This window comes from Salvelinus fontinalis, chromosome 41, assembly GCF_029448725.1.
Source record: "Salvelinus fontinalis isolate EN_2023a chromosome 41, ASM2944872v1, whole genome shotgun sequence".
Classification (NCBI taxonomy): domain Eukaryota; kingdom Metazoa; phylum Chordata; class Actinopteri; order Salmoniformes; family Salmonidae; genus Salvelinus; species Salvelinus fontinalis.
In genome coordinates this window covers 23824032-23838022 of record NC_074705.1, presented here as the reverse complement: position 1 = coordinate 23838022, position 13991 = coordinate 23824032, and the positions used below count along the sequence as shown (strand labels likewise).

Here is a 13991-nt window from a genome sequence, read left to right as displayed (position 1 = left end):
CACCGGGACAAGGGGTAGCACCGGGACAAGGGGCAGCACCGGAACAAGGGGCAGCACCGGAACAAGGGGCAGCACCAGGATAAGGACCAGCACCGGAATAAGGGGCAGCACCGGGACAAGGGGCAGCACCGGGACAAGGGGCAGCACCGGGACAAGGGGCAGCACCGGGACAAGGGGCAGCACCGGGACAAGGGGCAGCACCGGGACAAGGGGCAGCACCGGGACAAGGGGCAGCACCGGGACAAGGGGCAGCACCGGGACAAGGGGCAGCACCGGGACAAGGGGCAGATCCCGGCTGAAGGACTCTGGCAGGTCCTGGCTGAGGGACTCTGGCAGGTCCTGTTTGGACGGCTCTGGCAGGTCCTGGCTGGACGGCTCTGGCAGGTCCTGGCTGGACGGCTCTGGCAGGTCCTGGCTGGACGGCTCTGGCAGGTCCTGGCTGGACGGCTCTGGCAGGTCATAGCAGGACGGCTCTGGCAGGTCCTGGCTGGACGGCTCTGGCAGGTCCTGGCTGGACGGCTCTGGCAGGTCCTGGCTGGACGGCTCTGGCAGGTCCTGGCTGGACGGCTCTGGCAGGTCCTGGCTGGACGGCTCTGGCAGGTCCTGGCTGGACGGCTCTGGCAGGTCCTGGCTGGACGGCTCTGGCTGGTCATGGCAGGACGACTCTGGCTGGTCATGGCAGGACGACTCTGGCAGATCCTGTCTGGTTGGCGGCTCTGGCAGATCCTGTCTGGTTGGCGGCTCTGGCAGATCCTGTCTGGTTGGCGGCTCTGGCAGATCCTGTCTGGTTGGCGGCTCTGGCAGATCCTGTCTGGCGGGCGGCTCTGGCAGATCCTGTCTGGCGGGCGGCTCTAGCGGCTCCTGTCTGGCGGGCGGCTCTAGCGGCTCCTGTCTGGCGGACGGCTCTGTAGGCTCATGGCAGACGGGCGGCTTTGCAGGCTCATGACAGACGGGCGGCTTTGCAGGCTCATGGCAGACGGATGGCTCATACGGCGCTGGGGAGACGGATGGCTCAGATGGCGCTGGGGAGACGGATGGCTCAGATGGCGCTGGGGAGACGGATGGCTCAGATGGCGCTGGGGAGACGGATGGCTCAGATGGCGCTGGGGAGACGGATGGCTCTGTAGGAAGGAGAAGGAGAGACAGCCTGGTGCGTGGTCTAGGCACTGGCTGCGCTGGAGAGGAGGAAACAGCAGGAGAGAGAACCCGGAGAGACAGCCTGGTACGGGGGGCTGCCACCGGAGGACTGGTACATGGAGGTGGCACCGGGTCTACCGGACCGTGAAGGAGGACACGTGCTCTTGAGCACCGAGCCTCCCCAACCCTACCAGGTTGAATAATCCCCGTAGCCCTGCCAGTGCAGCGAGGTGGAATAGCCCGCACTGGCCTATGCAGGCGAACCGGGGACACCACCTGTAAGGCTGGTGCCATGTACGCCGGCCCGAGGAGACGTACTGGAGGCCAGATACGTTGGGCCGGCTTCATGACATCCGGCTCGATGCCCAACCTAGCCCTCCCAGTGCGGCAAGGTGGAATAGCCCGCACTGGGCTAAGCACGCGTACTGGGGACACCGTGCGCTTTACCGCATAACACGGTGTCTTACCAGTACGACGCCTTCTACCTCCACGGTAAGCACGGGGAGTTGGCTCGGGTATCCTACCCGGCTTTGCCACACTCCTCGTGTGCCCCCCCCCCAAGAAATTTTTTGGTCTGACTCACGGGCTCCCAACCGCGTCGTCGCGCTGCCTCCTCATACCAGCGCCTCTCAGCCTTCGCTGCTTCCAACTCCTCCTTTGGACGGCGATATTCCCCTGGTTGAGCCCAAGGTCCTCTACCGTCCAGGATCTCCTCCCAAGTCCAGGAGTCCTTGTTGCTCCGTAGAGCATTCCCATACCGCTTGGTCTTAGCGTGGTGGGTGATTCTGTTAAGGCTGTCGCTCTCCTCATCCTCGGATGAGGTGAGGAGAGAAGGATCTTCAGACCAAAATGCGGTTTGCGGGAAATAAGCCATCTTTTATTTTATAACAACGATGAAGATGGCCACACGAAAACAAACACTTTAACAAACTTACAAAATAACAAAACGACGTAGAACGAAACCTGAACATAAACTTACATAACTGAACGTAAACTCACGAACAGGAAACAGACGACATCGAAACGTAATGAACAGCCAAACAGTCCCATATGTGAAAATACATCGAACACGAGAGACATCACAGGAGACAATCACCCACAAACAAACAGTGAGAACGCCCTACCTAAATATGACTCTTAATTAGAGGAAAACGCAAACCACCTGCCTCTAATCAAGAGCCATACCAGGTAACCCAAAACCAACATAGAAACAGATAACATAGACTGCCCACCCAAAACACATGCCCTGACCATAAACACATAAAAAACAACATAAAACAGGTCAGGACTGTTACAATGCTGGGAGAACTATCATATCCTGTACATGTTAATATTATGAAGGAAGAACTATCATATCCTGTATCCTGTACATGTTAATACTATGAAAGGAGAACTATCCTATCCTGTACATGTTAATACTATGGAGGGAGAACTATCATATCCTGTACATGTTAATACTATGGAGGGAGAACTATCATATCCTGTACATGTTAATACTATGGAGGGAGAACTATCATATCCTGTACATGTTAATACTATGGAGGGAGAACTATCATATCCTGTACATGTTAATACTATGGAGGGAGAACTATCATATCCTGTACATGTTAATACTATGGAGGAAAACGTAAGTAAGATAGATGCTGTATGTGCCACCTTTTCCCCACAAAAGGTCTTTATAACAAGACAAAAATACTCGTCAGTTTCATCAGCTGTCCAGGTGGCTGGTCTCGAACGATCCTGCAGGTGTAGTAGCTGGATGTGGAGGTCCTGGGCTGGCATGGTTACACGTGGTCTGCAGTTGTGAAGCCGGTTGGACTTACTGCCAAATTCTTTAAAATTACGTTGGAGGCGGCTTATGGTAGAGAAATGAACATTCAATTATCTGGCAACAGCTCTTGTGGCCATTCCTGTAGTCAGCATGCCAATTGCATGCTTCCTCAAAACTTGAGACATCTGTGGCATTGTGTTGTGTAACACAACTGCACATTTTAGAGTGCCCTTTTATTGTCATGGATGGATTATCTTGGCAAAGGAGAAATGCTCACTAACAGGGATGTAAACAAATTCGTGTACAACATTTGAGAGAAATACACTTTTTGTGTGTAACTAACATTTCTGGGATCTTCTTTTTAAGCTCATGAAACACGGGACCAACATTTTACATGTTGCGTTTATATTTTTGTTCAGTAGAGATAAACAAAGAGACAACAACTAATTCCTGCCCAGAGACTGCTGATGCACATAAGCTGACATGTTCCCTGACATATTAAACACATGAATACATAGGCAACACATGCGTGCACACACACTCACACATGCTGAAACTCTCAACTGTCGTCTTTCCCACCATTGTTCCCCGTTGCTATTTAAGTGGATGCTTGCCAGCAGTGTTCTTTCCTAATTTCTGTAATATTCCTGGGTGATTTGGTTATAATTCGGAAAGGCAGGATAGGGATCAGGAGGAGCAGTGTGTGTGTGTGTGGGGGGGGGGGTGGGGGCTTTGAGACACAAAGTCACATTCTGTAGCTCATATATTGGCATGAGGATAATTAGAGTTATTTGTTTATTTGGTGGAGAAATACATTAAACCTTTGTATGGCTATGTGTATGTCTCTTTTGTTGTCTCTTTCTTCCTCTTCTCTCTCTCTCTTTCTCTTCTCTTCTTCCTTCTCTCTCTTTCTCCTCTTTTCTCTTCCTCTTCTCTCCCTCTCTTCTCTCCCTCTCTCTCTTCTCTCCCTCTCTTCTCTCCCTCTCTTCTCTCACTCTCTTCCTCTTCTCTCATTCTCTCTCTCTCTTCTCTTCCTCTTCTCTCCCTCTCTTCTCTCTCTCTCTCTCTCTCTCTTCCTCTTCTCTCGCTCTCTCCCTCACACTTTTCCTCTCTATACCAGAGCATCTGTTTTCTGACATAGACCTTGTGGCGTGTGTGTGTGCACGTGCGTGTTGGATCCAGAGGCAGAGACAGGACAGGATGACTAGATGAAAGGTTTGTGGAGTTGAAAGGAAGAGCATGGTGTCATCCTCACTAATGGACAACCAGACAGGACACACAACAGCAAGGATGCTACTCTATACCTCTCCATGTTAACAGTAAATGGCAGCTGAAGAGATACAGCCAACTGTAGAACTGAACACCATGTTTCTGCCATTTTTCTCAGAGTACCGTATTGCTTTTTTGGTTTAAACCACAACGGCCAAAATACTTTCGAAAAGATAACTTATACAAAAAGTATTTTTGACAAAAATGACGATTGCCCTTTTAAGATTTTAACACTCCATCTAAAGAGGTCTCTAAGTTTCACTAGTCCTTCACACAGTGTTTATTCTGTCCTGTATTCTGCCGTTCTCCAGTCCTCCTCCTCTCGCCCTCTTTCCTTTCTTTAACTTACTTGTTTACCCACAATTCCCCTGGGTAATTAGCAGTGTGATAATGAACAGTGTTGGAGGCACAAACACACACACAAACCCACACATACACACTTACCACACGACACACATACACACACACCACACATACACACAACACATGAAACACACACTCAACACACAACACACACATACACACCACACACACCACACACCTACACACCACACGCATACACACACCACATACACACACACACACACCACATACACACCACGTACACACTGACACACACTCCCTACAGAGAAAACAATAAGAGCTGTCTCCACTGGGACCAGGTGATCGTGTGGGATCAATACTGGATCACTCTCTGCACCCTTCTAACCCCTGGTCTAACCTCAGCACCCTTCTAACCCCTGGTCTAACCTCAGCACCCTTCTAACCCCTGGTCTAACCTCAGCACCCTTCTAACCCCTGGTCTAACCTCAGCACCCTTCTAACCCCTGGTCTAACCTCTGCACCCTTCTAACCCCTGGTCTAACCTCAGCACCCTTCTAACCCCTGGTCTGACCTCAGCACCCTTCTAACCCCTGGTCTAACCTCAGCACCCTTCTAACCCCTGGTCTAACCTCTGCACCCTTCTAACCCCTGGTCTAACCTCTGCACCCTTCTAACCCCTGGTCTAACCTCAGCACCCTTCTAACCCCTGGTCTGACCTCAGCACCCTTCTAACCCCTGGTCTAATCTCTGCACCCTTCTAACCCCTGGTCTAACCTCTGCACCCTTCTAACCCCTGGTCTAATCTCTGCACCCTTCTAACCCCTGGTCTGACCTCAGCACCCTTCTAACCCCTGGTCTAATCTCTGCACCCTTCTAACCCCTGGTCTGACCTCAGCACCCTTCTAACCCCTGGTCTAATCTCTGCACCCTTCTAACCCCTGGTCTAACCTCTGCACCCTTCTAAACCCTGGTCTAGCCTCAGCTGTATAGAGCACAGCATGAAAACTGTCCCTAGGTCCGTTTCTAATATTATAAAATATTAAGGTCCAGCATGTGTGTGTGTACAGATGTAGGATCTTCATTTGATCACCCTGTTGCTGGAGAAGTTTCCTGCAATGCAGGACATTTAAAGCGTCTAGTATATTCAAGGTTTAATAAGGCTTCTGAAGTTTGTAATTTCCACTTTAAAATGTCAGACTTGATTTTCACTTATGAAAAATGTATCAACCCCTACAAAAATTTCCATTAATTATAATCCACATAATAATTCACATTTCCTGTTGCTGCAGGATTATTTTCCTGCTGTAGCAAACTGTGTGTGTGTGTGTGTGTGTGTGTGTGTGTGTGTGTGTGTGTGTGTGTGTGTGTGTGTGTGTGTGTGTGTGTGTGTGTGTGTGTGTGTGTGTGTGTGTGTGTGTGTGTGTGTGTGTGTGTGTGTGTGTGTGTGTGTGTGTGTGTGTGTTTGAACATGTTTAACTATACTTGTTGGAACCAGAAGATCCCAGAAGAATAGTAAACAAACAAAAATTTGACCAACTAGAGACATTTTGTTAGTCCCCACAAGGTCAAATGCTATTTCTATGGGGTTTAGAGTTAAGGTTAGAATTAGTGTTAGGGTTAGAATTATGTTTAGGGTTAGGAGCTAGGGTTCGTTTTAGGGTTATGGTTAGGAGCTAGGGTTAGGTTTTGGGGTTAATGTTAGTGTTAGGTTTAGGGGTTAGGGAAATTAATTTTGAATGGGACTTAATTGTGTGTCCCCACAAGGTTAGTTATACAAGACTGTGTGTGTGTTTGTGTGTTTCCCCCCAGGAAACATCCTCCTCCCTTGGTGATTTATCTCTCTCTTCTCTCCGGCTACGTCCTCCTTTCTTCCTTTCCTTCCCCTCTTTCTTTCTCTCCTTTAATCTCCACTGCCTCTTCTCTCTAACAGCCTGTGTTTTATAACATTCTTCAGTATGCAGGTCCATCTCAATAGTCTAAAATGGCTTCCTCTCCTTGTCACCTCACCTTAATGTCCCAGTGCAGTCAAAAGTGTGATTTTCCTGTGTTTTATGTATATTTCCACACTATGAGGTTGGAATAATACTGTGAAATTGTGAAAATTATGATAATGTCCTTTTAGTGAAAGAGCTGTTTAAAAATGTATATTTTGGTGGGATGGAGTTTTGGCCTGCCTGGTGGTATCAATAGACCAATAAGAAAGAGGGTTCCTAACCTCGCTGCCAATATCAGCTAGTTTTAAGTTTTCCCCTCACCACTCAAACCCCTCCCAAACATTCATAGCAACATTTTTGCTTGAGAAAATCCCTATTTGCTAAGGAGCTATTTTTGTTTATTTTTTTTACTATTTTAATTGAAAACAATTAAATTACCCAGAAATTATTTGATGTTGAGATTAAAATTTTAAAAAAGTCTGCATTGGGCCTTTAAATCATAAATGATCTGAAATCACAGGATAAGTAAAAGCAACATGGTGGACACCTGTCCAATTCTTTGACATCAAAGCAGATGAAAGAAGACTTTAGACTATTGAGACACAGCCTGAATGTGCTAATTGGACAGAGTTGAAAGACACAGGGGAAAAGTGCAGTGAACCATAATGAGAACCATAAAAAGAGCAAAGGAAAATGGAAATACGTTGCCAACCACAAACACGATCAATCACACCTAGCCATCACATCAAACCACTGCCCCACCCTCCTCCTCCTCCTCTTCTCCTCCCATCTTCTCTGTTCTATCGTTTCCATGGTAACTGGAAACAAAGGCCCACACAGGTGAGCGAGTGTCTCTTTTCTTGTGGTGGTGACTGACAAGCACACCTGATTGGAATTTCAATGTTTTCCCAGCCTGTCTGTCTCTCTGAAGCTCTGGAAGATAGGGATGGTTAATTACAGTACAAATCAGTCATTTAGGAGACTGACTGCCCATCCAGCCACAGCGCCAAACATCACCCCCACTAGCGTTTCTTCTCCACAATGAGTCTGGATTTGCTTTCCTCCCTGACATCTTGTAGAATGCAAACACATTCTAAACATTCTGATTGGTTCCAGAAACCAATGGGTTGGGCTAGAGCGAGCCATCACGAACCATGAATCACGTCATTGGCTTTGATACTCTGATTGGTTAGAGACGATCCAATCACTGAAGAATTTGTTTTGTACAATGCCCCTCATTTTGAAGTGAGCACAAACAACTTCTAGGATGGCTGAACAACTTCTAGGATTCAGGCTGAATGTATGTAGAGATCGATAGAGCAGCGGAATTCAACTCAGGGTGAGTCATTTAGCAGGTTGAATGTTGGTAAATCCTCGCCAATAGAAGTTAAATAAACGTCATGGAAACAGTTGATTGAAACTATTATAAAATCTTGGATGGACGTTGGGCTGGTATCTAATGGAATATTAAGTGGTAGCAATTTGTCCATTGTTGTATGTTTGATACTGATTCTGTGTGTGTGTGTGTGTGTGTGTGTGTGTGTGTGTGTGTGTGTGTGTGTGTGTGTGTGTGTGTGTGTGTGTGTGTGTGTGTGTGTGTGTGTGTGTGTGTGTGTGTGTGTGTGTGTGTGTGTGTGTGTGTGTGTGTGTGTGTTTATGTGTCTCCTGTAGGAGCTGTTTACAGCAGAGTGTAAGTTTAAGGAGTCGGTGTTTGAGAACTACTATGTGATCTACTCGTCGATGCTGTACAGACAGAATGAGTCTGGGAGGGCCTGGTTCTTGGGCCTGAACAAGGAAGGACAGCCCATGAAGGGCAACCGAGTGAAAAAGACCAAACCAGCCGCTCACTTCCTGCCCAAACCTATAGAAGGTAAGGGGGTTGTCACACACACATGGATACGCACACACACCCACACACACACACACACACGCTCTAACACTCTGATCTCTCCTCTTCTCTGTAGTTGCGATGTACAAGGAGCCGTCGTTGCACGACGTCAGGGAGACGTTGCCTAAAGTTGCCGGAGTCCCGCCCAGCAAAAGCACAACCAGCGAACCAGTGGCCATGAATGGGGGCAAACCAATCAACAAACCCGACCCGAAGGAGGCTGCGACATAACCCTGCCCCCTCCTCTCCCCCCGCACGACAGAGACTTGAGACTCTGCCCACTGCACTCAAACTCTCACCTTGATTGGTCAATTATGGGCTAAGTCCCACCTCCTCTCTCTTTCTCTCGCTCATTCTCTCTCTCTCTTTCTCTTTTTGGCTGATTCGGTGCAGTGGTGTTCGAGATGAGGAAATGGACCACTCCATTTGGGGGATGGGGGAGGGGAGGTGGAAGGGAGAAGAGGAGGGGAGAAGGAGGAGGAAGGTGTTGACGAGGAGGAGGAGGAAGGGGAGGAGGAGGAGGGGGATTGGCTGATTGTATCAGCTAGATAAACTACAAACTTGGACAGCGGAATGCCCTACCTACGCGATACGGAATGCCTTTTTCAAATCCTTACGATTATTTTTCTGTGACAATCTGTGAGAATGATGACAAAGCGTTTTTTTCCCCTCTTCCTTTTTGCCAGGTAGCCTTGCCTGCTGATGGCTACCCATAAGCCCCCTCTCTCACTCTGACGCACTATAGCAACAGAGTCCATCCATATTGACCACAGTCTGTTTGTTTGTCTGTTTACCAATTTGTTTGTTTGTTTATAATTCTATACCCAAAATGCACCAGCGACCGTCTGGATAGATTGTTGTACAGACACAAAACAGGATTGTCATCTTCTATTTTTCAAATAATTGTCTCTCTCTCTCTCATTCTTTCATTCTTTCTTAGTTTATTTCTCTCTCTGTCTCTATATCTCTCTCTCTTTCTTTCTTAGCTTCTCTCTATCTCTCCTCTATCTCTATCTCTATTCTATTTCTTACTATTTTCTCTCTGTGTGTTTGTAGGTTCATTTAGGCAGCGAATGATGCAGGAGGTCAATACTTAGATTTTCTAAGGCATGTATAGAGGGAGAGGACTGTGGCTGGGGATGAGATGGTAGTATTGACGAGGTAGCAGATGCAATGCGTGGTAGGTAGAGTGCATGGTAGCAGAGTAGCTAGCATGTCCACAGAAGCTATGAGTTTCTATCCAGAGCCATGGTCAATTCAGGACATGAATTGAAATTCCAATACAATATTTGAAAAGTGTCAAAAGTTGCACAAGGGTGACCGACATGTAGCATTTTCACTGGCAACGTATAGGTAACTGCCCAAAATAATGGAAACACTTGAGGAAATGAGGGATGCCAAGTATATTGAAAGAATTTGCTTCCACACAGGTGTGGTTCCTGAGTTAATTAAGCAATTAACATCCCATCTTAGGGTAATTTATAAAAATGCTGGGCATGCCATTATTTTGGCTACCATGGCTATGCTCCCATAGGATGACAAGGGTCCCCCATTCACAGGGCACAAGTGGTAACTGAACGTTTTGATGAGCATGAAAATGTTGTAAACCACAGGCAATGCCAGCACAGTCACCAGATCTCAACCCAATTGAACACTTATGGGAGATTCTGGAGCGGTGCCTGAGGCAGCGTTTTCCAACACCATCAACAAAACGCAGGTTAGTGTTTTTTGTCATGAATCTTGTTCTGGAGGCAGTTCTGCAGAGTGTTCACTAGGTAGCTGGCACAGCCACAAATCATATCTGATTTTAAAACTAATTTAACCACACTGTTAACCCTAATGCCTAACCCTAACCTTAAATTAAGACCAAAAAGCCTATTTTCACTTTGCAGCTGGCCTATCTAAGGGGAAATCGCTCCGTTCTGCCTCTAGGACAAGACTTATGACAATAAACGTCAACCTGCCAACAAAACACCAAATGATGGAATTTCTTGCAGAAGAATAGTGTTGCATCCCTCCAATAGAGTTCCAGCCACTTCTAGAATCTATGCCAAGGGGCATTGAAGCTGTTCTGGCTCGTGGCACAACGCCCTATTAAGACACTATGTTAGTGTTTCCTTTATTTTGACAGCTCCCTGTACATGCACACATAGTGAAGTTGACAAAGTCAAAGAACGTGCAAAAATATTGAAAGAACAGTAGAGTCACTACAGAGTCACTACAGAGTCACTACAGAGTCACTACAGAGAACAGTCCTAAACGGACCAGTAAAAGAAGTGATCTTGGAGGTGTAGCTGTTAGCTGGCATTGGTAAGAGGTACGCTGCAGTAGTCCTATATCCGTTGGCTTTCACACTGTGACTACAAACCTCCCATCCCATCTTGGAGTTGTAGCTTTCTCATTTAGAAGCCATTGATACTTTGACTTTGCCCGTCGTTTGACTTTACCCAAACTCTTTTACGTGTCATTCGTCTAAATGAAATAAGGGAATGATGTTGGTTTGTTACGTTTTTGTGATGAAATGTTTACTGTGGGGATCAAGATCTGTCACTTCCTGTATAAGTAGCAGAGGTAGTTCGCTGAGTCTGTAACCGTGCCTGGGACCTGAAGACTCACGTTAGCTCCAAGAGCTTATAACAACAGTCAGCCACTGTAAAGCCTATGAGAAAAACGGGCCATGGATGCCGAATTTGCCCTTGGCAGGCTGCTCATGGGCCCCCGTAAGCTTGCTAGCTGGGTGAGCTCATAGAGAAAACACTCGAAAAGGTACGGTGTAAAAAAAAAAAAAGATTCCACTGGGCTGTTTGTGGAAAAGTGTTGAAGCAACATTTGCTGTACTACTTGTCCAGTGTTTTGTCTGTACCAAGCTGAACAAAAGCTGCTGTTCTTGACAAACAAATGTAGACCTACAATTTGATGGTGTTGTGTCTTTGAATTAATGGTGTTTCTGTTCCTGTTGAAACAAGAGTCCTTTTGTATGGAGAGTTTGGCCAACTGTAGAGCTGGGCACCACATTGCTGCCTCTTGAGGATTCAATATTGCCCAGTGACACGAACATGGCTGCCACCGAGCTATGTGATGTCATAGTTCAAACTGCATTGGCCAAACTCTCTCTGAGGTCTCTGATTGAATCCTGCCATCGGTGAGCTCTATGTGCTGCTGGATTCTGAATCTCTAACTGACTACTTCAAGTAAGACTGGATCCGTTTTTGTCAAATTGAATTGACTTTGACTGTGCAAATGTACAATCCTCTCTCTCTTTCTCTCTCCCTTTCTCTCTCTCTCTCTTTCTTTCCCAACGTTCCATCTCATTCTTCCCCTTACCCCTGCCCACCCCTCTCTCTATGTCCATCTCTCTATCTCTCCACCTGTCTCTCTCTCTCAGTCTATAGGTCTCTCACCTGTTGCATGGTAAACAAGAAAGGCAGTGGAGATAAGCATGTAGTACTGTAGCCTATGTGTATCAAGTCAAAACAAAAAGAAGAAAAAAAAGAGATCATGTCGGTAAATGTACCGCTAACTTTACATACATATATATGCAAAAGCGTTTGTCTGCACTGTACAGTTTGTGTCTCCATTGTATACACAGATACAACATATTGAATAAAATATTTATATGAAGGAGACATGGTGATGTTATTGAGATTACTCTGCATTGTCCCAATCTGGTACATTACAAAGAATGGAGAATGTTTCCTCACATCAAAAAGTGGCATAGGAGCTGGACAAAGGATGAATAGCTGAAGAAATAAGGTAATATCTCCTCTCTATGATTTGGTAGCTTTTTCATAACCCACTTAAAGGAATACTTCAGGATTTTGGCAATCAAGCCCTTTATCTACTTCCCCAGTGTCACGCCCTGGCCTTAGTATTCTTTGTTTTCTTTATTATTTTAGTTAGGTCAGGGTGTGACATGGGTATTTATGTGGGTTTTGTAGTGTCCAGGGTGATTGTAAGGTTTAGGGGGTTTATTTAGAGTAGTTGGGTTTATGTTTAGTATAGTTGTCTAGCTGTGTCTATGTTGTGTGTAGTTGTCTAGGAAAGTCTATGGTTGCCTGAATGGGTTCCCAATTAGAGACAGCTGGTTTCTGTTGTCTCTGATTGGGAGCCATATTTAGGGTAGCCATAGGCTTTAGTTTGTTGTGGGGAATTGTCTATGTCTGAACGTTTGTAGCCTGTGTGTGTGCACTACGTTTATTAGCTTCACGGTCGTTTATTGTTTTGTTAGTTTGTAAGTGTTTTGTTTCGTTTTGCCTTCTTCTATAATAAAAGAAGATGGCTTATTTTCCACATGCTGCGTTTTGGTCTGTCTCACTCCCACACGATCGTGACACCCAGAGTCAGATGAACTCGCTGATACCATTTTTATGTATCTGTGAGCAGTTTGAAGGAAGTTGCTAACTAGTATTAACGCAATTGCTAATTAGCATTAGCGCAATGACTGGAAGTAATGCTAGTAGATACCGTATACTTCCAGTCATTGCGCTAATGCTAGTTGCGATTAGTTCGCAAAACTACCTCTTAACTTCCTTCATACTGGATGCAGAGACATAGAAATGGTATCCATGAGTTCATCTGACTGTGGGGAAGTAGACAAAGGGCAACTTTGCCAAAATCCCAAAGTATCCCTTTAAGTCCATCTCATCATCAGCTTCCAACTGGCTCATTTAACTGCTCTCCTCTCCACTGCAACTCAAACAGCCCAGCGTTGACTCAAGGGTCTCTTCAGACTCGATGCTTTTCGGTCATCTAAGAGGCATAACAGAAAAGAACACAAACGACATGCTGAAGACAAAGACACTGTGCCCTAGGTTGTGTCTGGCTCTTTTCAATGGAGAAAACGCTCCCGTTTAGCATCATTACTTCCGCAGTGTTCCCTTGAATGCACGGTCCAGCTCCCCTGTTCAGGCCCACGTTCCCGAGCCATTTATCCACGTTGGGTCTTTTGTTTGGGTGTCGAAGTCTCTCCGTGTGCCTCTATTGGCTGTTTATCACCTGATTGGCTCCAGTGGAGAGCTGCCAGGAGTAACATTAACCTCTCTTGGGCACGTGAGACGGTAGCGTCCCACCTCTTCAACAGCCAGTGAAACTGCTGGGCGCCAAATTCAGATACAGAATTACTCATTATAAAAATTCAGAAAACAAAACATATTTTACATAGGTTTAAAGATTAACTTCTTGTGAATCCAACCACGGGGTCAGATTTAAAAAATGCTTTACGGCGAAGCATACCGTACGATTATGAGAACATAGCCCACTAGACAAATCATTACAAACAGTAGCCAGCAAGATAGAACAGTTACACAATTTAGAAATAGAGATAAAATGAATCCCTTACCTTTGATGATCTTCATATGGTTGCACTCAGCAGACATTAATTTACTCAATAAATGTTCCTTTTGTTCGATAAAGTCTCTTTATACCCCAAAACCTCAGTTTTGTTCACGCGTTTTCTTCAGTAATCCACAGGCTCAAACGCAGTCAAAACAGGAAGACAAAAAAATCAAAATTGTATCCGTAAAGTTCATAGAAACATGTCAAATGATGTTTATATTCAAACCTCAGGTTGTTTTTAGCCTAAATAATCGATAATATTTCAACCGGACAATAACATCATCAATATAAAATTTAAACAAGAAACGCACTCTCTCGGTTGTGCGCATGAAAA

The 13991-nt window shown here is 46.0% G+C and overlaps 1 protein-coding gene across 3 annotated transcripts in view; it reads left to right on the top strand.

Annotated features, from left to right (window-relative positions):
- LOC129840683 (fibroblast growth factor 14-like) overlaps nt 1-11949 on the top strand; it is a 77555-nt gene extending 65606 nt beyond the window's left edge. For all 3 annotated transcript variants that reach the window (XM_055908752.1, XM_055908754.1, XM_055908753.1), the window contains exons 4-5: nt 8107-8305; nt 8400-11949. In XM_055908752.1, the coding sequence (XP_055764727.1) occupies nt 8107-8305; nt 8400-8554 (354 nt within the window). In that variant the 3' untranslated portion in view covers nt 8555-11949. The remainder of the gene's footprint in view (nt 1-8106; nt 8306-8399) is intronic.
- Nucleotides 11950-13991: the final 2042 nt, after the last annotated feature.